The 27,554-nt window shown below is 33.6% G+C and overlaps 1 protein-coding gene across 1 annotated transcript in view; it reads left to right on the top strand.

Moving 5' to 3' along the window:
• Positions 1 to 27,554, top strand: part of LOC140445937 (sperm flagellar protein 2-like) — a 55,022-nt gene that overhangs the window by 11,785 nt on the left and 15,683 nt on the right. Inside the window, exons 4-9 of the mRNA XM_072538383.1 lie at positions 59 to 319; positions 1,861 to 2,229; positions 5,331 to 5,799; positions 10,072 to 10,559; positions 13,845 to 14,128; positions 23,716 to 23,987. Of these exons, the coding sequence (XP_072394484.1) occupies positions 59 to 319; positions 1,861 to 2,229; positions 5,331 to 5,799; positions 10,072 to 10,559; positions 13,845 to 14,128; positions 23,716 to 23,987 (2,143 nt within the window). The remainder of the gene's footprint in view (positions 1 to 58; positions 320 to 1,860; positions 2,230 to 5,330; positions 5,800 to 10,071; positions 10,560 to 13,844; positions 14,129 to 23,715; positions 23,988 to 27,554) is intronic.

The raw sequence follows: 27,554 nt of genomic DNA, 5'->3' as shown, positions 1-27,554 counted from the left end.
TTTTTAAATTTAGAGTAATCTAAAGACTTCTCAATTATTTTTGTTTCACTATGTGTAGGATGGGTATTGATCAATTACCCAACGAATATTGAACAAGCCATTCTCCTTGAAGAGACTCTTTCTGGACTCAAAGTTCCAGGATTACCCGAATCCAACAGGATCTGTAAAAGTTTGATTGATATCGTTTATATTTGCGACCCAGAAGAAGAAGTTGAAGAAGATGAACGCAGGTTTTCCAAGTTGGTAACGGATCCTACACAACCATTAGAACCTCCTCCTTACGATACAGTTCTGACAGCGTTTGTAAACATTTGTCCAGGTATTTATGATTAGGATTAAGACTTACTTATTGTATTAATAAAATATAACATAAAAACTTCTCATAGACTTTTAGAAAATATTTTAATCCTCAAGTTTCGAAACCATACATAGCAGGAGTAAATAATGAAGTCAAAACAAATAAACTAAATTTTTTACCATCGAGAACATTAGAAACTTATGTTAAATAAAAATACATAAAGTATTATAGTCCAGCATCTGGATACCTTTCTGTATACGCTGAATACGAATATGTAGCCCCCATCCCCATCTCAATAAGCGGTACCAATTGTTATAAACAATTTTTTTATAAATGAATTTTCAAATTTGATATTATTGATTTATAACCAGTTCCATTGTAAAGTACGGCTAAAATACATTAAAAATGTTAAATATGTTATATACAAAAAGTTGATAGTTTGGTTATGGTTATGGTATATCGGGGAAGGCCCATTTCTGAGCCTTTCAGGCACTTAGACCTCCTAAGACGGATCTATTGTATCACCCCTATCATACGGACTAGGTCAATAGACCGTCTTTGTGGCGTTTCTGGGGCCCAGGCTGCTCCGGACTCCCATATCTGCTATAATCAGCAGTGGGTCCAAATCTGAGCTCTTCCTACAGTTCCGGCATAGGACATGTGAGGAGGTTTTCTCCTCCTCATTACACAGACTCCACCGTGGGCCATCCGCCAATCCAAGCAGGTAAAGGTGCCGCATAAAATGAGGAAATCTTCAAAGCTTGGCTTTTAAATTATTCAAACTCCACCTTGGAACCATGTGGACATCTATAAAATTGTTTGGAACGCCGTCTTACAAATCCCTCAGGTAAAACAGCACGAAACAAAACAGTGATTACTCAGACAAAAACTGACACATTACATTTGAGTATAATTCACATTTTTACAAACAAAATTTGCCGGTTCCTTCAGGCCACATATGCCGCGTCTTCTCTTTTTAAAACCTTCTTCCAACCTCAAACTGTAACTACACACTGAACTGCTACTGTCACTTTATACTATATTTCCATGACAAAAAAGGAAAAACAAAAAACAATAACGAATTTGAAACTAAATCCGGACTAAACCGGATCAAAGAAATACCGAAGAAATACCCATCTGTGTTATATAAACAAACTTTAAAATGTATTTTTCATAAATCTCGGCAACGCAAAACGGATTGAAATAATATTTCGGTGTTTTAACATACTATAGGAAATAGAAATGCATTGAAAATATTCTTCGGTGTTTTAATATATACATGGTGATTTTTAATACATACGAAAAAAAATACAAATGCTACAATCTTGGCACTATTCAGTGAGCTCTGAGAGATGAACATAAGCGTAGACCTTTATTGAATCCCTCATAGCCTGTACTTGAGTTTTTGACCATTAGGAGAAACTGATACCATACTTTAAGCAATACTCCCAAACCGGTTGCAAATTAATAGTACCCTAATAAGTTTCTTATAGTAGTACATACTTGTGATTGGAACAATTTTCCCATTTGTTATCTTTTAATTGTAATATTTTTTTTTTTAGAGATAGAACAAGAAACGGCAGAATGGACCGAATCTTCAAAGGAACAAATGTCCTCATTTCTCAATGAGTCAGAGGAAGATTTGAACCTAAAACAATTTTACTCAGACATGGGCTGTTATTATTCCTTGTACTACAAAAGCTTCGAATATTCCCCCGTCAAGCAGTTGGCAAAACTGATAATAGGAGATTACACTATTCCTCCAAAATCCTCCATAGAACTCTTTGGAGACGTTATCCGCTACATTGAATCCGATAAAGTTTCTTATAACAGACCGTTCAGGTCTGTTAAGTCAGGAGAAAAAGTAGAACGCGAAAGGATCGAGAAAGTGTTTAAAAAAACTGAGGTCTCTTTAGCGTCATCTGAAATAGGTTTGTGACAAAAATATTTATTATATTCGTGCTACAAAAATTTAGGTCACTTTGAAGTTATGTTTGTTTTCCTGTTGTAAAAGCAGCAATATACAATGCGAGGCAGACGTATGGAACGATTGAAATTTTTCAGAAGCTGTAAAAAGTTTTATAGGGGGTGTGTAAGACAGCCCATCTTCATATTTTTTTCATTTATTTACGATTACAATCTGGTCAAAGATAAGTAATAAACAATTTTAATCTATCCTAAATTACTAAAGTTACTTAAATCAAGAGTTTACCCTATGGTGTTTCCTTTAATCTAATAAATAATGCACTAATGTTAATATGCACCACACTCATAGAATAACCAATATCATTGAAAAATCTTGATGTTGCGATTAAGTGTAGCAGTAAGATTTGATATATAAACTAAAAACATTTATGCCCAAGCAACATTCGCAAATTTTACAGTCTTATATATCTGAAAGATACTTTAAAATTAAACAAAAAAACACACTTATTCGGATATAAGAGAAAACTGAGCAGGAGTTCCGCAAGGCAGTATGTTAGTCCCAGTCCTTTATTTGCTGTACACGTGAGACATACCTGTATTAGAGTAGGGGTGAGTGGGCCACTATGAGACGAAATTCAATTTTTATTTTTTTTATTTTTTGTAGTGGACAGATTCCTTTCAAATATAGTATTCTAGAAACGTTGACGTTTTCTATACGTCTTAAATTGAAATTGATTATCTGTGATTGATTTCAATCCGTTTCATAAAGCTTTTTAAAAATCAATGCAAGTGTCTCACATGCAGCATGTCGTAACGAGCACTCCTCTTTCCCCACTGGTACATTTGCTTACCTGTTTACTACCATTAGGTTAGAGTACTTTCTTTGGTTTATGAACAGTTGTTGTTGCAGTCTCATCTAAATTGTAGATGCGCATTCCATCAGAAAAACAATCTGAACGGTCATACACAGACTTTAAGTTGTGGAAGAAAATACCAACGTTATGTTTGTTGAAAGATGTAGCCCTTGGCAAACTACATGCTTCTAGTTGACGTGTCCGCAACTGTGGATGGCGCTTTAAAAAACCCTGCATCCAGTCAATGCCTGCTTTTTTATTTGTAGTCCAGCTCTCAGGGACTGGTATATTATTGGCTTGGGCCAGCTCACGAAAATCTTTTGTTGATTGGCCATAGCACATCTTGCAACAAATAGTGATATAGTCCAATAAAGATAGTTCTTCTTCATTATTGAAAATTTTTCTGCAGCTGTAGTTAGGAGCCATACGAATATCTTGATCAGGATTCGCTTTCTGTTTAACAATATACCTTTGCAAAGTTTGAAATTTTAAACCAAATTCTTCTGCAGCTTGACGCAAAGACAGACGTGTACCCCTAATTCCAACTAGAACTGCATCCACTGCCTACTTCATGCTTTCAGTAGAAAACTGCCCCTTGTCGGATTTCCGCTTTCTTCCTCTCGATATTCTGCATCCTGAAAAAATAATACAAAAATAAATAGACTAAAATAAAAAATAAATAAATAGTAAAAAAATAAAATTTTGTTATTTAAGAAAATATTAGTGAATTAAATTTTCAATTATTTTATTCAACGTAGCTCATTTCTGATAAATAAAATGATTTATTTTTAAAATTACTGTATTTAAAAAGCAACTTCGTGATGGGCCACAATGAGACAAAAATTCTATCTCATTGTGGCCCAATTTATCTGGTATCAAGGTAATTTTAATACTTTTCTAGTGTACCGGGCTCTATTGCGTAAACTAAATTGTAGCGACTGCTTTTCTTGATCTTTTCTTTTTTGCGTTTGAAATTCTTGCTCTTTTTGTTGCGCCTACCAAGAAGTGGTCTGAATCTATATTAGCCCCACGGTAATTACGTATACCTATTAGATTAGAGAAGTGTCTGGTTTTTATTAGAATGTGATCTATTTGATTTTTTGTTGTTCCATCAGGCGAAGTCCATGCTAATTTATGGATAATCTTGTGGAGGAAATAGGTATTTGCAACGACCACGCCCTTGGAAGCTGCAAACCCTATTATTCTATTTCCATATTCCATATATATATATATATATATATATATATATATATATATATATATATATATATATATATATATATATATATATATATATATTCTTCCTCTGTTTGCATTAAGATCTTCAATAATTATGATCTCGATGTCGTTTCTGGTGCATCTGTCGTAGATGGGCTACTTCATCATAGAATTGATCTTTGATATATTCTTCTTTGTCTTCGGTTGGGGCGTGTACATTTATTAGACTGACGTTAAAAAACTTACCCCTTACACTTAAATAGGATTCGTGGACTTATTAGTTTTAAGTCCATGATAAGTGTTTCGCTTGTTTGTTAACAATGAGTGGGGTCCCGAATTCATGATTGGTCTTGTGACAACTGTAATAAAGAGACATTTGTCTCTTTTGGATAATTCCTTGGTCAATCCAATTTCTTCTTGCACAGCAGTAATGTGTTCTTTATATTGAGTTAGTACGTCTATTAATTTTTTTAAGATTTTCCGGTTAATAAAGTGTACGCACGTTCCAAGAGTACCTACATTTTTAAATCTTTATCCTTATTTTGTTGCATTGGTTGTCGTCGTAAGTTCCATCCGATTTCTTTAGCTGTGTATCTCGTAACAATGTTTTTACGGGATAAAGTTGTTAGCTCTAAGCCCAACCTTTAACCTGGATGGCCAGGGACTCTTCTGTTAGGGTTGCCATACCTTCGTCTGTTTTGGTTCGCGGGTGGTATGATCTTCATCATATTGATCATTTTCAATAATTTCTCTTTGCATTTGCGTGCAAAAGATAAAAGTTTAAGACATCCAACAAATTATTAAAAAAGTTTTTCAAAATGGCTTACAAACACACTTGTCCAATACTGAACACTTTCATAAGTCATTAATTTCAGTAACACAATATTTAATTTTCTATTTTAAGGCATTTTTTATCAATTAACGTGTTATTGTAATAAAGCAGGTCGTGTTCGTGGTAGGTTAAAAATATTTATTCACGTATATAAAATGCAAAAAACATATATAATCCATAATTAAGGTAAAATACTTTTTAGTATCAATGGAAAAATTAAAGAAGGGCAAAAACAAAGACAAAAAGGCTAAAAAACACGCAAGAGGTACAGTAATTGTGCGAGAAGACAAATACACTCAGATCCCGTCTGTGACAATTGTAGAAATTGAAGAAGACGACATTGCGGCATACCAAATCGAGCCTAAACCTGGAGAACCTGGATACAAATATTTAACATTGCCGCTTAATGAAAAAGTCGGAGCAGTGATAACAAACTTCTGGGAACACATGGAAGAAGTGTTTGTTAATGATATGACGCAAGTGTTGTTTTTGAAGAAGACGCATTTGAATATGCTAATGCCCTATATTTGTTACATTAAGACCTTGATTAATAAACACATAATAAAGCCGGATGAAAGGCAGATGTATCTTAAGCAGTTCCAGGAACGATTCAATCAATTCGACAGTGACTTTCGTCGGGATAATGAGTTTAAGGCTGAACTGCATTGCTTGTAAGTAACGTTAAAAACATTTTATATCAACATTTTTATACTTATTACATTGTATTTATTTTTATGTTTTATTTATCTGTGTCTTTTGGATGTTATTGAACGAAGTGCGATCTATTGATCTTTTTTATTCAGCATAAGACTGTATGTATATGAACCGCAATAACCGAAACAAATAACAAGACATACAAAGATACAACTATGTAAACTATGTAAAACAGTCATATGACCCGTAGTCATGCAATAACTGAGGACAATAACGGATCACAAGAAATAAATAATAGTATAAAAGCCGGCAACAGATGTCTTTAAGCCCGTCAAAACCTTATACAACCGAAACAAATAACAAAACATACAAAGATACAATTATGTAAAACAGTCATAGGGCCCGTAGTGATGAATGGTAGGAAATGGCTGGTGTGGAAAGAAGCACCAACTGAACAACCGGTGAGATAATATAACAGGAGACCTTAAAGCTATGGGCGGGGAGAATTGCATCGAGATTGCTTAAGACAGAGAGGAACGAAGTCATGTTATGAAGTCGGCTGAAACACACGAAATTTTGAAACGCCACGGAGTAAGTAAGAGAATAAGACCATATTTCATGATCATTGTGTCAAAATGGCTCATTATTTGGACCAGTTTGTCTTCTAAGCAGGCAAAAATGCTGCACTTAACTTTGTTATAAAATTTACAAGGTCTACTGTTGTTTGCATACTGCTTAAGTTCTTCACTTACTCATTTAATATGAAAATTGTTGTCTTTCTTCTATGCCTTTTGTTTTTCTTTGTCCAGGATTTTTCTATTTCCTCGAGATATTATCATATAGAGTATCATTGTCTCCAATATATTGAGAGCAATCGAAACTACGTACAGAGATATACACATCACGACTAAAATGTAGTCAATTGCAACAAACGCCAATAAACACAAACGCCAAAGCAAGGACTTAAAAATAAGGTACTAAGTACAACCTTCTTTAAGTCCTTGCATTGTGAAACTCTTGTATATGTGGAGATTTCAATGTAGATTATTTTAAATATTATTTTATGTGGAATTAAACCACAACTGAATTTAATGAGAATTACATTTTACATGTGTTTGACGTTTCGATTTCTAATGCAGAGGACCCACAGGGAAGAAGACGAAATGCTGTGATAGAGATAGAGATCTGATCAGGTTTTAATTAAACCTTCTTCTTTATGTGTCCTCTCTGCATCGGAGGTTGCTAACCATCAATTGGAATTCTTCTCTATCTTGTATTAATAGTATAATTGTGCTGGCCTGCCAGATATCGAGTCATTTGCGTAAGTTTCGCAACCACCTGAACTTCTTTGTTCTGCTGTGTTAATTGCTGTGTCAATAGTTCTTTATCTTTATTCATTCTTTCCAATTCCAACAGTCAATCAGAACCAAAGGCACAACCCCTTCTTAAACGAATCCATATGTGATATGGTTCTTGTCTTTAACATCCATCCATCTTATTTTTATTGCGCTGTCTCCTTTTGAAAGTAAGCGATCCAAATGGCAATTGTAGCTTTGGGAACTGCTGTACGAAAGATTTCTGTGGATCAGCGATCAAACCATCTCCTCAGGCCTTTTAGCCACGAGTTCTGGCGTCTTCCAACTGATCTTTTGCCCTGCACTTTACCTTCCAATATGATTTGTAGTAATTCATATCTTTCACCTATCTACACATGACCCAAGTATTGTATTTTCCTCTTTGTGATTATGTTGAGTAATTCTTTTTGTTTGCTCATGCGCCGAAGTACCTCACCGTTGGTAAGTTTTTGTATCCATTTTTGCATGGAATTCTGAGCATTCGTCTGTATATATACATTTCAAAGACGTCTATTATTTGTTCTGTTTCAGCGTCCGTTGTCCAACTTTCACAGCCATACAGCAAAACAGAGAAAACGTAACATCTGATCATTCGAGCTCTAGACTAAGGTCTGATCTTGTAAAAAATGTTTTTATGGTCATAAGTGTTTTCCTCGCTTGAGAAAAAACTCCCCGTGAAAATACTAGAATTTTAGTTTTGGAAACATTTAGATGTAAACCGAAAGGACATAAGACATCATGCTTAATATTCGATAGTCATCGCAGTGTGAAGCATTGTATTTTTTTGGTAATGTTACGAATGTTGATTTTGGCCAGTCTGGCGATACTTTACCTGCGTTATATATTTCACTGAATAGTGCTGCTCAAGTCGATGTAGTACTTTCGTTGTCTGCAATTAATTTAAGTATTTCGGCGTTGATATTATCTGGACCGGTAGCTTTTCTGTTCTTCTGAGCTTTTACTGCATAAATAACTTCTTTTTGTTATTTTTGGATTTTTTCATTTATTCGATCATCCGTGGATGGTGGAGAACAAGGTCTTATCAAAAAGTGTCTGAATGTATTCTTTACATCTCTCTAATTTGTCTTCTGTACCTATAATTATCTCATTAATATTATTTCTTAATATTGTTTCTTGTCTCTTTCTGTTGATCCACCTATCAACTCCGTATAACAGTGTAGACAGCATGTAGCATTAAATTGCACGCCATCGATTAGTGAGACTCAGGTCTTTATTGCAGAATAGCGCTTTCATTTTGAAGAACGTACTCCCGGATATTTCTATTCTAATTTTGACTTCATCATCAGGATCCTATTTATCGTTTAGCCAGCATCCCAAGTACTTAATTCTTCTTTAAATATGTCAGGTCCATCTAACTCATATCTAATTATTCTATTAGGTTTCAATCATAAGCAAAACATTCGAATATGTAGATTTTCCATATTTCTGCCTCCTTCTGTTTGTCTTTTGCCAATTTGTTGTTTCTGTTAATAAGTTTTGCAAGTGTTTTGTGTTTATAAGTATGTTTTATTTTTACTCGAAAAAGGGATATCGGATCGACCAGAGAGCTTATCTTCTATGGTAAAGCTTTATCGGTTTCCAAGTCAGTGAAGTACTTAGGAGTGACCCTGGACTCTAAACTATCATGTAAGGAATATAGGGATACCAAGGTGAAGAAGTCCGCTGCAGCTTTCTGGGCCTGCAGAAAAGCTTTCGGAACCAAATGGGGTCTGCAGCCGAAAATCCTATATTGACTTATATTATACTGACATATGCGACCATTTTGTGGTAGCCTTGGGCTAGAATGGCTTCAGTTGGCTAGCTGCTCTTGAGGCCCTGTTGGATTTACCTCCTCTACATCTAATTGTAGAACACAAAGCCCTGATGGTCGACTATCATCTCAACTGTTCTGGATACAGGTTGGGAATGACTGATCGGATGGGCCATTGTGATATTTGGAGACAGGCCATCAAGTGTTGTCCTGTGCTCTCTATGATATAGGGCAGCATGATTCCCCAATTTGAGTTCTCATTCTCCTTCTTGGTTCAATTTCCTGACCGGGATGAGTGCATGGAACGAAAAGCAGTACTAATCTGTCGGAGCGGGCTTACCTGGTTCCCAGATGGGTCCAGAATAGACGAGCGGACAGGTGCTAGAATAATAGGATTTGAGTCTAGCCATGCTTTCAGGTCGAGATCTTTGCGATCCTTGTAAGTGCGCAGGCAATAGATAGGGCTTGCTGAGGTAGAACCATCTCTATCTACTCTAATAGTCAAGCAGCGCTAAGGGCTTTGAAAGCACCTAAAGTCACCTTTAAGCTAGTTTTTGGGAGCAAGAGAGCACTGTCTGACGCTCCAATAGGGCTAACTTGATATGGACGCCGGGGCACACAGGTGTGCACGGGATGAGCTCTGGATGAATTTCTTCATTTGATATTGACTTATTTCGCCTTTCATGATGGTTTTCTTGGAAATAATAATCCAGTGAATTCCCCTACACTTCTAATCACAGTATAGGAGCTAGTTAAACTATTGTCAGTCTGCCTCATAATGTCCAATAATGAGCTGGTTCAGTTCAGGATCGATTCCTATATATCCTAACATAGTATTGAAAATACTCGTTTTCAGGGATATTTATCTTCCTTCAGGTCTACATCCGTAATGTTTTATGCCAAAAGAGTTACCTCGCTATGGATGTGGCTCTTCACTACGCATAACGGTCTTGACTAGTTATAGGCTAAAGCTCCACTTGAAAGAACTATACTCGCATCAACTATCCCTGAGAGAATATGAGGACCAGAAGTAAGTCAACCCTGTACAAAGGTACTACCTCTCCAATCTCTCCCAGCCCCTTAATAAAACCAATTGTGAGTCTTTTTTTTATTCATTATTGGAAACAAAAACTTGAAGAATAAAACTTGTTTATTTTTTTTAGAGTAAACGAATTAAAAAATAGATTATTGGACATGTGTGACAATAAAATGATAGCAGCGGAACAGGAAAGACGCGCCATAATTCATAACAACTGGGGTCCGATACAACTCGCAGAAATAATCAATAACTACATAAACGGCTTCCAGTTGGAGTTGGACAGACACATAGACACTTTGATGTTCATCAACGATTATTTCACCGGACTTATCAGCCAGGTACTCACTGAAGAAGAAATCACGAAGGAAATTTTGCACAAATTCGAACTAGAAAATAAATCGTTCGAAAAATTGGTTAATGATTACTTGTTAGAAAAAGCTGACCATGAGCATCATGAGGACCCGTTGAAGGGAAGACTTGAAACTATTTATCATACTGCCTTGTTAGCTGCAGAAGTACGTGAAGTTACAGCATTTGATCATTTTTTGAAGACAAAATTATTATGCCATCCGGACGAGGGAAAAGGAAAAGGAAAAACAAAAACGAAAAAAGGTAACTTCTTTCTTTACATATTTTTTCTTTGCATTGGTATTGCATTGTAAAAAACTTTGTAATAAAATTGCAATCTCATACTGGTTATTTTATGACAATTTATGACGATATTGTATGACGAGCAGCTAAATCACTCTCTGAGATTACGCAGCCATAACATTCGTCTCCTTCCAACGGTTCGTTTTCCTAAAATCTTACCCTGTATGATATTCTGCAGACGCTGATATTTTGTTCCTAGCATCACGTGGCCAATGTATTGCAGTTTTCCTATCTTTATTTCATGATTTAGTTCTGTTTGTTTTGAAAGTCTTCACAAGACCTTTTTATCCATGACTTTGTCTATATAGGATATTCTCGGGACTCTTCTGTAAAGTCACATCTTAAAAACATTAATTTTTCATCATTGCTTTAGTCAGAGTGGTTGCCTTCATACCGTATAGAAGGATATTAAATATGTATCATCTAAGAATGCACATTTTTATGTTGACACTCCGTTCTATTCCAAAAGAATTGTTTTATTTCATGTGTTTCGAATGCCCGATACGTCCCTCCCAAAACAAATACTATTTTCACAAATTAGGAACAAACAACGCAAGTAGGGAGGACAACAGAAGCACTACAGGGACAACCTTAAAAACAACATAAGTGTGACATCGACTTAAGCACCTGGAAAGACGCAGCAACATACCGCCCGTCATGGCGAAGAACAGTGTATGATGAAGAAGCAAAAAACTCAACAACGGCGACGAACTCGTAAATCTGATAGATAAGAGAAATCGAAATACAGAACGAAAATTTAACCAATTAAATAATACCCAGCAACTTGCTACCAAGGACAACTGGGTATGCTATAATTGTGGTTGAGTCTGTGGTTACAGAATCGACGTATTTAGTCACTGTATAACGCACAAATTACTATTGTTGATAACCGTAGTAAGGAATATATTTATACTCGTTAGCCAGTGAATGCCTATAATGATGATGATAATAATGACTTTGTCAAACGCCTTTTCATAATCTATAAAGCAGGCATAAACATCTTTATTCTCATCCAAACTGCGTTGCGTTAACACGTTTAAGATGATTAAAACCTCTCTTGTTCCCACTCCATTGCAAAATCCGAATTGTGTTTTACTTATGTTAGGATCTAATTTTTTGTAAATAAGATTGTATATCATTTTTTAAAATAATTTCAGTATATGGCTCATTAAACTTACTATTCTATGATCTTTACATTCTTTAGCGTTGTTTTTCTTAGAAGATTGCAATGAAAGTAGAAGACAGCTAATCATCCGCTGTTTCTCGTGCTTCATACACTACATTAAAAAGTTTGGTCTTCTTCTTTAAGTGCCGTCTCCCGATCGGAGGTTGGATATCATCATCACTATCTTTACTCTATCTACTGCTGCTCTGAAGAGTTCTCTAGAACTGCATTTAAACCAGTCCCTTAAATTCTTCAACCATGACACTCTCCTTCTTCCTATACTCCTTCCTCCTCTTATCTATTATCAGCCTTAGCCGTTCATATCGCTGTCCCCTTATTACGTGTCCCAGATATTGTAACTTTCTTATTTTTATTGTGTTTATTATTTCGCATTCTTTGCCCATTTCTCGCAATACTTCCGTGTTAGTTTTCTTCTGTGTCCATGCTAATCTAAGCATCCTCCTGTAACACCACATTTCAAAGGACTGTAACTTATTTATGTGTGCTTGCTTTAATGTCCAGCTTTCAAGTCCATATTGCAATATCGAAAACACGTAGCATCTCAGTGCTCTTACTCTCAGTTCTAATCTAAGGTCTTTGTTGCTAAGAGAAGTACCTATAGTCCTATGTTTTTGTCTTTAGAATTTGGACTAATTTTTCATGTCTTACTTTGTCAAATGCTTTTTCAAAATCAACGTAACAAATTTAACACATTAAAAGCAAATAACGCTTCTCTGGTTCCTAGTCCTTTTCTGAACCCAAACTGACTATCATCTATTCCTTCTTCCAGTTTTTTATTTATACGACCATGTATTATTTTCAGGAATAATTTGACAATGTGACTAATTAGTGATATTGTTCTGTATTCACTGCAATATTTAGCGTTTGTATTTTTAGGGATAGCACAAAAGGTGGCGAGTAACCATTGTTTGGTAAGAACATGTATAATGTCTTCGTTTATCAACTTTAATAGTTCAACAGGCATTTCATGCGGACCAAGTGCCTTTCCGTTTTTCATATTTTTGAGCACATCTTGTACCTCTTCATTGGTCCGCTGTCTAGTTTTTCTGATATTGTTAGCTTTAGTCGTTCATCTTGAAAGATGCCTAGTATATACTCTTTCCACTTTCGTATTTTTGTTTCGTTGTCTGCTGCTATCTGCTTGTTGCCATCAATTCGTTTATTTCCATGTCTGCGTCTGTAGGTTCCGGTGGTTGATCTAATCTTCTTATGTATGTTGAACGAGTGGTATAATTCTTGTAAATTTTCTATTCTTCTGTTGGATATTTGCATCCAGACCGTTTCTGTTATCAATTATAACTTGCAGCAGGTCTTTATTTTTTCTTTTTTCAACGTTAAATTTTGGTTCTCCTTTTCTTCTTGGGGAGATATCGATGTTGTGTGTTGTTTTAGATTTAATTTGAATTCAGCAAGAAGCTACGTCAACACCTGGATACGTCTTTGCGAATTTGATAGAATGTCTGTATCTTCTTCTTATCATGATATAGTTGATTTAGTTTTTTACCCTCTTTATTCTCTGTTTATTTTACCCTCTGTATCGTGAGGATACTTTTAGGTATATACCCTTCTTGGTGGAAGCTTGTATTACGTGTTTATTAATACCACTTCTTTGTCAATTGGAGAAACTCAACCATTCTTTCATTACGCTCGTCAAGTCTATATTCTCTAATCAAATCTTTGCTGTTCCCTTTGCTGACTTTAGCATTGAAATCACCTATTATAATAAAAAGTTCATGTCCCTTGACCGATTTTACTACTGGTACAATATGACCGTATTCTATGACAAGGATATTGAAATTCTTCAATATCCTTGTTTTCGCTCTGAGCTGTAGGCGTATAATCTGAGTGCCGTATAGCTGGTTCTATCCATCCATCCATTCTCTGGCTCTACATTCTAATTCAAGCCCTGGCCTTTCTCAGCAAACCAGCTGGTTCTATATATATATAAAAAAAAAATACTATGAAAGTAGCTGGGTCTGTTGAATGATATTTCTAAAATTTTGTCTTTAATCAGTTGGTTACCATAAATAATACAAATAATTCTCCATCTTACATTTTAGACCCAAAAACACTTCTTACCGCCTTCGAACCCAGCAAGAGCGTAAAGAACAATCAAGACAGAATTTTTGATGAATGGTTATGCGCACTACACGGTGAAATCGCTCGATTAGAAATCCGCTTTTTGCTATTAAAACAGGATATGTTTGAGAATGTTATCTGGTTTATTAAAGCCCTAAGAAAGACCTTTAATGAGATGCACAGCCATATTAAAAGAAGATATATAAAAGAAGTGGAATGCGTTAAAAAAGCTTGTCATTTTCTTTCGTCGGCAATAGAAAACGAGGTATGAAATTTATGTTCGTTAAAGAAACGTAGGAATAAATTAGATTAAAGGGGACCGAATCAGGTGAATAAGGAGGATATTAGTGTAATTCATAAACCAAATCTCAAATTTTTCGATGAAGAACAGGTAGGTCTTTTATTTTGAAGTCGTCTGTTATAAACCAGTTGTACAGCAGCCAATAGACTTATTGTACATTAGGACAAGGTTCAACTTCAAATCGCATATTCCACATTGATGACGAGGTCAGACTCCTTAAACACTTATTAACTTTGTCAGAGAATAGATCAGAATATATGCAAAATGCATTTTTTGCATATCTTGCATAAATTTTATATTTAAAAAAAATAAATGTTTTTAAACTAACAAGTCCATCACCAGTGCAGTTTCCAGGATTACATGAGATAAGAAACTAAATATGTAGGCAAAAATCCTTTATAAAATTAAATTTGTTATTTATCACGAGTCAAGAGTCTTGTGTTGCCGAGCAGTAAATGTATTTAAAACGTTAACATTATACGAATTTATCAGCAAAGATGTAATAAATAACAAATTTAATTTTATTTAAAGGGTCTTTACTCACATATTTATTGGCTTCTCTCATGTATACCTGGTAACTGCACTGATGATGGACTTGATATTCCGAAAACGTTCTGTGATGTAGCCCGAACGGGTCTCTTTAAATATGTATACCTTTTATAAAAGATTTTTTTAAATAAAAACTTTTGTGATTCATGGTATACAGTCAACTACAGAAATTTCATTTTCCTTGTGGATTTTTACAAATAATTGTATAAGTATATCTGCATATTCTTATAAAACGAATTATGCCAATATTTTCTGAATGTGTCAATTTTTTCTCGAAATTGTTCATTCAAATTCACCGCGCAATAACACCTCTGTTTCTTTGAATCCTTTTTTGCGTACCTGCTATTGTAATAAAAGATTTTAGGTAAACTGGTAAAAAACTATCAACCCTAATATACAAACAAAATGAAACATACATAAACACTGTTAGTGGGACGGGTTTTTCCAAAATTGAAGAGGGGCAGAAGTGCCAGTGAAGTTTTTAGGAATAAGTAGCTAAGTGTTATGAAAACGTATGTGTAACAATGTGTAAACAAGTATATTGAAGCAAGTTTTAAAATTGCATCTATAGTGTAAGTTTTTTACGTAACCCGTGTATATATATATATATATATATATATATATATATATATATATATATATATATATAATTTAATTTAATATCTTTATGGGGTTAACTTTGATCAGGTGTATCACAGCACATTATGTGATCAATGTTGCCCCATACATAAACATACTATAAGCCTATTGTTTTCCGAACTTATATTTTTTTCTTTTTTACAGAAAATGCCTTGCACACATAAGAGAGTACCTGGAAGCCGTTCTTACGCAGATTATTTGCAAGAAAAGTTGGAGGAAGCGCTTCAAAACGTAGCCAATGGGGATTTAAGTATTTGTGCAGCATCAAACCAATTTAGGAGTTTGTACAATAAATTCAAAGGAATGCATAGAGAAAAACCTGGGCGGCCTGCAATATTCACTTAAGAGGAGGAACAAGCAATTCTCCAAGCTGCAGCAAAATGTGGTGATTGGGGGTTTCCTTTGACTTTGTTAGATATACGCATGATGGCCAAATACTACTTAGATGGAAAAGGAGTTGCCATAAACATGTTTCAAAATAATATACCCGGAGTTGAGTGGGCATATAGTTTACTCCAAAGAAACAGAAACTGTTGTGGACAAAGAATAGCGACTAATATTAAAAGAAATAGAGCTGCAGTTTCAAAGGAAACCATAGAACAATTCTTTAATAATATAGAAGATGTCACTAAAGATGTCCCTTCATCAAATATATTTAATTATGACGAATCTTATCTTGCTGATGACCCTGAAAAAAAAGTGCATCTACAGACGAGGAGTGAAGTACTCTGAGAAAGTCATGAATCATTCGAAAAGCTGTACAACTATAATGATGTGCGGTTCTGCAGATGGCAGTTTGTTGCCTCCCGATGTCATATACAAAAGTATTCATTTATATGATAACTGGAAAGAAAATGGTCCAAGGGGAGATCCTTGCTGTACGAAAAGTTGGTACACGTTATAATCGGACAACAAGTGGATGGTTGAATGGAGAAACTTCTAGAGATTGGTTCAAGACAGTATTTCTTCCACATGCTAAACGTTTAGAAGGAAGAAAAGTAGGTGACAGTTTGTCATCTCATATGGATCCGGAGGTACTAAAAGTATGCAAAGAAAATGACATTGATTTCATATGCTTAGTTGCCAACTCGACATATGTGTGTCAGCCACTTGATTTGGCATTTTTTCGCCCCATGAAAACAGCTTGGCGTGCTATTTTATCGGAATGGAAGCTTCAGAACTTACAAATAAATAATGTACCAGAACACATGTTTCCAGTGCTGCTCAAAAAATGTTTAAATAGATTGAATAGCGTAGCATCACGAAACAAAAATTATGAAGAAGGGGCTATAAAAAGGAATTTGAAAAGTGGCTTTCAGGCGTGTGGTCTGTTCCCACCTAACCGATATCAAGTTTTGCAGAAATTGCCGGATAAAGAAACGGATAATCCTGACGAAGCTGTAGAATCGGCTTTAACAACCTTGCTTAGGGATGTAATAAATAATGCTTCGCTTATCGTCTCGTATGGTAGATTTATTTAAAATACACTAGATACTCATGATTTAGTTTATTGGTTATCTAAGTACAATACTAGATAGTACTCAGTTGACTTTGACTAACTTAGACCGTTCTCTTGATTCCTCATTCTTAACTATATTGATAATAATACCCCTAATCCCGTGATTTCCAGCTATTTAACACACGTTAGTTTGTTATGATAATACGTTTGTTATTTGTTAATTGATACACGTTATTTAAGAAGCTTTTGATTACATTGCAAGTTTCACTAGGTCAGAGTGTGTCCTCGTTACAACGATATTTTCGATGTCGTAAACAAATAATATATTTTCGCAAATGTGTCACGGTATTAAAAAGATTATTTGAATCTGATGCTTAATTAAATCCCGTTACATCCCTATCCCTCAGAAGAAAAATTTTCTGAGTGCTGTTCGTTTTCAATCAATTACATGAACTGTTTCTACTCTTCCCTTCCGAAAAAAGAAAATTTTTCGTGTCATCATCAACTGATTACTGTACATATATACATTATTTACATTCAGTATTTACATACACATATTTATAGAATTATATACAAATTTTTGGTACATACCTATTTCCTTATATCTAAAAAAATTTAGTAACCTAACCTAACCTAACCTCAGCATATTATAACGTTACCCAAATTGTTCCCTTATAATATGCTATCTGGTATCCTTCATTATGCCTTACTGGTATATTAATTTAATATTTTACGTACGTTTTTCTTACCTTACGTTAAATCATTTAGATTATATTACCTTATATTACCACCTATTATGTTATTATGTATTATATCTCACCCCCTATTATGTGGTTGATTACATATTATATCTTACCCCCTATTATGTGCACATAATATTTACAATAACCTTTACATATTTTAAATAATAAATAAAAATTTATAATAATAAAATCTTATATTAATTCTTGTATTAATTCTTGCATTAATTCTTGCATTAATTCTTGGTATCAAGTAATAGTTCTATTTTCACTTTTCATTTACACTATTAATAACTTTGACATTTCACAATAAAGTTTTGTCATTTTATTCATTTATTCATTTATCCCTATTTCTTTTGTTTAACTACTACTATACAGTCTAACATTTTTCTTTTTGTTATACACATTTTAAATAAAAATATTGTACGAACTTAAAACTATATTTACACATTATATTCATTTAAATATATTTTTGTATATTATTTGCATTCAAAAGTACATGTATATATTACGAGTATATTCACTGACTCTAATTGTAGCAAAGTATTGTTTCCTTAATTATTCTAGCTATAAACTTTGTGCCTTGGTCTGCTATTATTTTTCTGGGTACTCCATACCTCAAGATAAATTTTTCTACCAATGATTTGGCTACTGTTTTGGTTTATTTTATTTCCTAATACATATTCTTCTACGTAGTTGCTTAATTCGCATTGTACGTCAATATATCTGTTTCCATTTTCATCCATGTACATTTTCATGGGTTCCTTGTTTATGATTTAGTGCTTATGCCTTTGGCAGTCGTCGCATCTCTTCACATTTCACATATTTATTAACATTTCTTCTTAATTCGTTCCAGAAATAGTATTAACTTATATTTCTGTATTTAATATATCCTATTTATTCTTCCATATCCTTCCTCTAACATGTGGAAGTCATTAATTATAACTCTTCTTGATCTGCTTATCTTGTACTATATTATGTATTGATTGTATTATGTTTATCTTGTACTATACAAGCTTTTATACTTTCCTTAAAAAAATTATATTTTTTCTCTTCGTATTTCATTAAGAATTGGTTGATTCTTTTTTCATCTCGTTTTATTCTCATTTCATTATTATCATTTTCGTTATAATCTTCTGCACTCACATTTGTGAGACAAAATCTCAACAAGTCTCCTAATGCTATTCCTGAAGCATAAATCCTTAAAATAAATTTGTTTTTCTTCGATAAATCGGGGAATTCCATAATCGGGGCTTATTAGATATATCTTGGGCCTATTAAATGCTTCTTGACATTCAGTAGTCTATTAAACTTTACTTTCTTCCTAGATAATCTGTTACGTGGTTTGACTATTTCCGCAAAATTTTTTCTTGCATTGTAAATAAAATTTTAGACATACGGATCATAATAATAAAATATTTAACCTGGTCAGTTATTATTGAACTCATTTCATATTTTATGGAATTGCTTACTACGTACATTCCAACTGTATCAAATATCATACTATTAACCTAATGTCATTATGTAATGTTTTTATGACGAATACTGTTTGCTATCGTAATGAAATTATTATAGTTATGCTTTTTTTTGTTTATTGTTTGGTTTCTCGTCTTTTACAAACTAACTTTTGCTTGTACATATGGGTCTTTTTCTAAATAAAAACATATTCTGCACTTTTTCTATGGGCCTTTTTCTTCAAATATTAATGGTTTTTACTGTGCTTAATAGTTGTTCGACTCTTTTTTACTCTTTGCCTTGTTTCTTCCATATAAAATATATAAAAAATTTTTCCTGGTTTTGTATCTTCGGAATAAAACTTCTAATTTATATTTCTCGATTATTTACATTTATGATTCGTATAGATAACATAATTTTAATCGGTTTATCTATTAATCCTACTGTAAATTCCTTCTCAACTTCTGGTTTCTTTATTACTGTAACTGTTTCTTCTATTTTTCAGTTCGATCTCGAAATTAATTTCGTCAAATATGTAATAATACTGACATATACTTTTCAAAATAATCTGTTCATCATTTTTCGCCTTTGTGCGTACTTAATTTACTCAACATCTTTTCTTCTCTTGCATATAAATACAATAATCGTAGGAAATCGTCTTTCATTGTGACAAACTTCCTTTTCAATAATTTTTCCATTTACTTCATTAAAAAAAAATTATTATTCAAAATTCGTTTCGCAGTTTTAATCCATTCTGTAGTTACTGTATTGTCGTGCTGGAGCCGCAGGACTCTCAGCGGGTTGGGATTCAAGTACCACCCTAGCTTATCCTCTTAGCAGCCTCCTGCTCGACGTAGGTTTCAACCATTAATGTTGAACCATATGCAGTTTGCCTACATTTCTGTCAAAAATCTACTTCTGTCACTGTATTCGTATTCGCATGGGGTGCGTAATATGCTCTTGCTGTGCCTCTATTTCTGTGGCATCTCACCTGTGTCCATTGACTATTCTTTGTTCTTCGTTGTGATTGCCAAATCTGCTCTGTTTCTATTACGATATATCCTCGTATTATGTCTTTTATATTCAATTATATTTCTATAATTTTTGTTTCTATATTGTTTTCTTTCTTCTAATTTATTTTTATAATATCCATATATTGTATTCTTCCTTTCTTTTCTCATATCAAAATCGTATTTGTTCCTGTAATTTAACACTTTTTCTTGTGTGCTATCTTCTGTCTCGTCGATCGATAAAAATTTGCACATTACCTCTTGTGTGGTTGAAAAGTTACATGCTTCCAAAATGAATTTAGCTTTTTCTGTGTTGACGTTGCGTTTCATTGTAGCTACTACTGCCTCTGTTGTGTATTTTTTCGCTAGTTCCAATGACATTCCTTCCGCTACGTATGCAACTTTTAGCTGTTCCGCTAATTCTTCCACTTCAGATGCATAGACCTCTGCATCTTTATGTCCTTGTCTTTTCTTCGCCAATTTAGCTATTACCGTCTTTGGACTGTCGCCTCTCAGTTCTCTCTTCAGTACCTCTGCTATTCTTGCGATTGTATCCTCTGTAGCTATAACGTTTCTGGCCTTATTCGTTAATCTTGTCTTTATTAATGTTGTCGCTGTCTCCTCGTGTCCTATCGCTATTTTCTCAAGGAGTTCTAGTGCATCTAAAAATGACTGCAGTTTACCTGCTTTTCCATCAAACTCGCTGGGTAACACCTTGCTTGCGATATTTAAAAATTCGTTTGTTGTAAGAGCCATATTTATTTCTTGCTCTGTGTCGCTATGTTCTTCCTTCTTTATAGGTTGTTGTTTCTTTGTCACAGGTAGAGAAACTGGTTTAAAATCTTTTACATTTTGAGTATATTCTTTATCCGAAATTTCCATAATGTTATTATCATTTAAAACTTTTCTATCTCCAGTGAGTCCTTGTATTTGCAATGATTCGGCCGTTTCAATGAAGGTATTTAAATCTTCTTGTCTGATTTGTACTTCTCCATGGTATATAAATTGTAGTAAGTCTCTTAGTGCTTCGTAAGTCACGTTTGTCAAAATTACTATAGGATGTTGACAGGGATTTGACATAAAAATTTCTTTAAAATATGGGCTACAAACCGAAAGAACCATTTTATGCGCTTTTATGCATTTTCCTTGTGCTGAAAGCGTTACGTCTACAAAATCTTGACTCTTCCATAATGAATTTATTCCTGAACCCATATTTTTGTGGAAATTGTTCCAACATAATGAAAATTTTTCTGACGCCATGGTCAATTGTCTTTAAAAGTTCTTTTAAATTCGTTTTTCTTCCTTATAAATGTAACAATAATTCTAAATATCCTAATTTATTTTAGCTAAATAGTTAAATAAAGTCATATCCAATTTCTTCGTCTATATTATTTAAAGAATTTGCCATCCAAGCAAATTAAAAATATAACTACTATGGTAAATAACGTCGTAATTTAATATTTCCGATCTGTCGGTGTATTTTCATAGTCAAATATAAATATTTTTAAAAATATACCTTTAGTAAATAAAAATGTATGACACATTTGTTTCATTAAAAAAAATTGAATTTGATATATAAACAGTTATTAGCGATAATTTAAAAATAAATTATATTCTGTACTTTTAAAAGCCATAAAAATTGTGTACTCAACATTCTGAACTTGAATTAGTTAAATTCTTATATTCAAATACTAAGTAATAATTTCTATCTGTTAGACTGCATAATTTATATAAATAAGGGATAAAAAATAAAATTTACTTACATAATATATTTCACATATTGTTTTTGATAATTCCCATTTGTCCATTTATCCATTTTTCCCATTTATTGTCCATTATCAGGAGCTGGAATTCCGTCGCGCGACTCCTGGCGGGTTTGGTTCGGAATTTGGCGGGAATTTCCTTACCTGCTGATGCATTTTCCACAGTGGGTTCCATATATCATCTATTATGTAAATTTCCATTTAAATTTCCAGTATGTGGTTGGCATTTTTGATTTGTTTCTGCGAATCAGAAAACTCCTTATTCGAAAGGCAGGATCGCCATGTAATAAATAATCTTCACTTATCGTCTCGTATGGTAGATTTATTTAAAATACACTAGATACTCATGATTTAGTTTATTGGTTATCTAAGTACAATACTAGATAGTACTCAGTTGACTTTGACTAACTTAGACCGTTCTCTTGATTCCTCATTCTTAACTATATTGATAATAATACCCCTAATCCCGTGATTTCCAGCTATTTAACACACGTTAGTTTGTTATGATAATACGTTTGTTATTTGTTAATTGATACACGTTATTTAAGAAGCTTTTGATTACATTGCAAGTTTCACTAGGTCAGAGTGTGTCCTCGTTACAACGATATTTTCGATGTCGTAAACAAATAATATATTTTCGCAAATGTGTCACGGTATTAAAAAGATTATTTGAATCTGATGCTTAATTAAATCCCGTTACAGGGAACAGCGATTTGGAGGACCTAACCCTCCTGAAAGGAGAAAGAAAAGACTCAATGATCCAGCAGGTTGCAGTGTCTCTACATATAACGCAAATGAAATGAACGACAAAGTATTAGATTTGGATGACAATGAAGATGAAAATAAACAGCAAACAGTTGAGGTCGTCCAGGTCTATAACAGCAAAGAGGGCGAAAAAATCCATAATACAAGAAATTTGCTTGTGGGTCAATTTGTCTTGGCCAATTTTTCATCAGGAAAAAGACCTGTTGGAAGACCTAAAAAAAAGGGAAGACAAAGTCGATGAGGATACCAGGAACTGCCTGGGAACCCGTTCATGGAAAAGAACAGCGGTAAATCGAGATGATTGGAGAAGCCTGTTGAAGGAGGCCAAGGCCCGATTTGGGCTGTAGTGCTATTGGATGGATGGAATTTTTCATCTAAACGTGGGAAAAAAAACCTACAAATATGTTTGCGAGATAGTTGAGTTAGACCAAGATAATATCACCGTTGTAGGGCTTAAATCAGTCGATAAAGATAAAATAAAATTTAGACGAGTTCTTAACGACATCTCGGAAATTAAAGAAGAAGAAATCGTAGAGCTTTTACCTCAACCTTCAGAAGGATTAGACGAAGATGAAAACATCATTTACACGTTCAGTAAAAGTATTGCAGTGCTTGAATTAGCTGTAAATGTGAAACAAACATAAGTTAAGCTGAAAAAAATATTTTACAACAAAATTTTACAGTAGACTAAGGCATATGTTAAAACAATATTTTGTAAAATTTGTATTTTTCATTATTTTCCCAAGGTTCTATTTGTTTATAAAAATGTAAATATGAGTGGTAATCTATTTTTAAAAAACACAGTACTTTTTAGTGTGGGTATACTTTCCTAACCCACTTACAAAACATGCGTGATCAAAGTATCCCCATTTTAAGTATATCTTTGATCACGCAGTTTTTATTTTTTTTTTCTACAAAAACTTTTGACATTTTTTAATTCACACTTTGTTCATGGATAAAACACCAAAAACCGATATAGTTTTTTTTTCAAATTTTTACTTTCAACAACAAAATAGATATTCAGTTTTAAACAAAAAATATGATCAAAGTATACCCATTCTACGGTATTTTATGAATCAGTTTTTAAATGCAACATTTATTATGAACCAGACAATAATTAACGTCTGCATATTCTTGCATATATTCCGGTCCCTACTAATGACTATTTTAGGTACCCATTCAAGAAGAGCTCCTCTTCGTCGATGATGACTTCTTAATAAACGCAGATACTTTAATGTTTGAAAGTCCAATTCAACAAGATGTTGAAGAACTACCAGATGATTTGACGTTTAAAGTTTCTGAACTGTGGAAAATTACAGATATATTCTCTGATTTAGCTCCGGATGGTTTTTTGCCGCGTGCCAAATTTATTTTTATTCTTCAGGATTTTATAGCCAGTGAAGAACCATACCTGGTACCTAAGGAATGGAGAAAGCTAGAAGGGTAACTGTGTTTTTTTTTAAATGCCTTGTGTTGGATACTTTTCTACGATTAAGAGCGAAAACAAAACACCGATGATATTTTTCAGCTGGGACTACATTCTATGCTTTCTTAATATCTCCATATCATATAAAGATTTGTTTTATACAATTGGGTGTCTTATGTTTTGTTCTATCTTACATAGACTCAAATTGATTCTTGGGTATTTCAATGTCTTCAACGATCCGTCTATCAATTACTCTCTCCCATATTTTCATAACCAAATAGTTTTATGGTTCTGTAGTTTATGCATTATTGCATTGTTCAACATATCCTTTGTTTTTTACCCTGATACTATAGTGTATTTTTATGTATGAGAGAGTAATAAAACAATAAATTATGTATGCAAATCCCTAAACTGTTGATACGGGTGACTCAATGAAAAACAGATATTTGTCAACAAGTTTACAGAAGTATATAGGAAAACAATTTTAAATTGAGTATGACCACCAGGTATAAAGGTTGGAGCAGAATAGAATACAATAGTTGTGAGGGTTACTAATCCCTAAATAAGGTTGCCAGTGTCGGAGTGATGGAGGTTAACAGGTACTAATGAATTTGCAAGAAATGTAAGATGTTTATTTTATTGGTTATATATAACCAATAAAAGTTTAATAAGTACCTACCTATTTGCAAAATAAAGTTTAATTCTTTAGATAAAATAAAACGTTTTATTTTATCTATTTGCAAAATAAAGTTTAATTCTTTGCCTATTTGCAAAATAAAGTTTAATTCTTTAGATAAAATAAAACGTTTTATTTTATCTGAAATGAGTGCATTCCACGAAGTAAGGGTTTCAACAATCAAACATTTAATTCTTTAATTCCAGGAATCTACGACAGTAATTGACTAGATAATTACCTTCTAAACTTATTCCACAGAAAATGTGATAGTGGGTTTTTCCATTTTGTATATAGGAAGGTCCAAGTGGCGTATTCAAAATTCTTAACAGTTCACTAAAAGTAGATACTTCAGTTGCAAGGTGCAGTTTATTGTGTATACTAGTGTTATGGAAAATTTGGAAGTGCCGTGTAAACGCCGAAAAATTGGTCCTCTAACAGTTAACGAAAAAACATTAATATTTAATTGTTTTAAATCATTTACAGACAAACGTTTATGTGAAAGTGTTGATGAGACCGTTGAGTTAGTTAGCAGTACACTTGGTGTTGGGAAATCTACGATTTACAGAGTTATTAAAGAAGAGAAATGTGGTAGTTTTCAAATGCCACGTAATGCTCCAGGGAAACCAAAATTTCAAATAGAATATCATTTTAAAGAAGGACTTCGACGGAAAGTGCATGAATTCTTCTTTAGACAAGAATTTCCAACATTGGATAAAGTTCTTGTCTCAGTTCGAGATGATAAGGATTACCCAGAAATGAGTCGAAGTACGTTATGGAAACTTTTAAAAGAAATAGGCTTCCGCTGGAAAAAGAATCCCAGAAAGTCTATTTTATTAGAAAGAAGCGATATTGTCATATGGAGAGAAGACATTTTCTAAGAACCATAAAGGAAATGAGAAACCAAAAAAGAAAAATATTTTATCTTGATGAAACATGGATCAACGAGGGTCATACACCAAATAAATTTTGGCAGGATAAAACTGTTACAAGTCAAAGGCACGCTTTTGTAAATAACTTATCTACTGGTTTAAACCCACCATCAGGAAAGGGACGCAGGCTGATAATAGTACACATTGGCAGTTCAGACGGTTTTGTTGAAGGTGGTTTATTAACTTATGAATCAACTCGTACCGGTGACTACCATGAAGACATGAACGCTGATGTCTTTCAAGAATGGTTCGAACAAATGATAGATCTTCTTCCTAAGAACTGTGTAATAGTAATGGATAATGCAAGTTATCACTCCAGACTTCTAGAAGGACTGCCCACAACCAAGTGGTTGAAAAAAGACTTGCAGAATTGGCTGAGTTCAAAAAATATTACGTACCATCCCGGATCTATAAGAAAGGAACTTTATTCGTTGTGTGCCCTTCATAAAGAAAATTTTAAAAAATACGAAATTGATGAAATTGCCAAAAATCGTGGAATGACAGTACTTAGATCCCCACCATATCATTGTGAATTAAACCCGATTGAACTGGTATGGGCACAGATAAAGAGTGAAGTTTCAAGAAAAAATACCACTTTTAAAATTCATGATGTTAAACAGTTGTTTTTGGAGGCCGTAAATAATGTAAAACCTGAAAACTGGGAAAAGGCAGTAAATCACACTATTAAAGAAGAGGAAAAAATGTGGAAGCTGGACAATATTACTGATAAAATGATCGAGCCAGTTATTATAAATCTTGGTTCTGAAAGTTCATCTTCTGAATCTGATTTGGATTTGTAACAAGTAGCTGTAAGTTTTATATTAATATTTTTATTCATCTATTTAACATACCTTAGACGGTTTTAAAAACTCTTTTCCTCTTTTGTAATTTTTAAAAATTAAAAAAAATGTGAATTTTTTAAAACCCTTTTTAATGTAGGCCAGTCAGTTCTAATATAGTGTGTGATAAAAGAGGTCACTTTTGTTTACATACACATAACACTTTATAACACCGAAATAATTCATTTATTTTTTACAATTATTCAAAGTAATTTTTCAATTAATCTTGAGCACGCCCATGGAGTGGTCGGAGCTACCAGTTAAAATTATGCTAATTACTCTCTCGTTCATAAAAATAAACTATAATATACTATTTCGTCTGTCATTCGTCTGGCATTTATTCCACTTAATTAAATCGTCACTGTTTGTTCGAATGATGTACGGACTCCTCGGCGATATCGTCTGATCCAGATGCTTTATCATCATCAGCATCTTATAGCCTGATATTGAGTCCACTGATAGACATGGGCATCTATCAGTAGCGTGCGGTGACATTTTCGGAAGGGGAAGCGATTCAATAAGGGAATACAAAATATTTTCTTACGAGGATCCAGATCAAAATATATACCTAATTAATAGTTATATACCTAATATATTAGTACCTGTCAATTTATAAGAACTAAAACTTTAATCCATGCCTCGAGACATCGCAACATTAAGTCTGTGTGTTTAACAGTGAACAAAAATTGCATGTTTAAATTTTACCTTTATTTAGCTTGAAGACCTACCAACTGATCAGCTGTTAACGCAGCACCATCATATGGGTCAAGCTTGGAATCACATTCTAACTTCGAAATAGTATCAAAAATTTAAACATAGTCTCTGTAGTTCGATCGCTAGTTATCTACGGTAGTAAGAATCGCTCTTGGGTAATGCCATCAACCGCATATCGCACAACAATGTATAACTGACAAAAATTAGTTACATTTTGTTGTTTCAACAACTGCTATTGAAACAAAGGGTGCTTTTTTAATCTCATTTTTAATGTGACCTATTACAACGTCAGCAGTATACTTAATTAAATCGTTTTGGATTCTGTTTAAGGTACCTCGAAAAACTGTCGAATTAATAAAATGATTTTTTAAGGTCTCATCATATTTTATTAAAAAATTAACAAGGTATATATAATTTCCTCGATTG

Source organism: Diabrotica undecimpunctata, chromosome 7, assembly GCF_040954645.1.
Source record: "Diabrotica undecimpunctata isolate CICGRU chromosome 7, icDiaUnde3, whole genome shotgun sequence".
NCBI lineage: Eukaryota > Metazoa > Arthropoda > Insecta > Coleoptera > Chrysomelidae > Diabrotica > Diabrotica undecimpunctata.
This window is presented reverse-complemented; position numbering and strand designations above follow the sequence as displayed.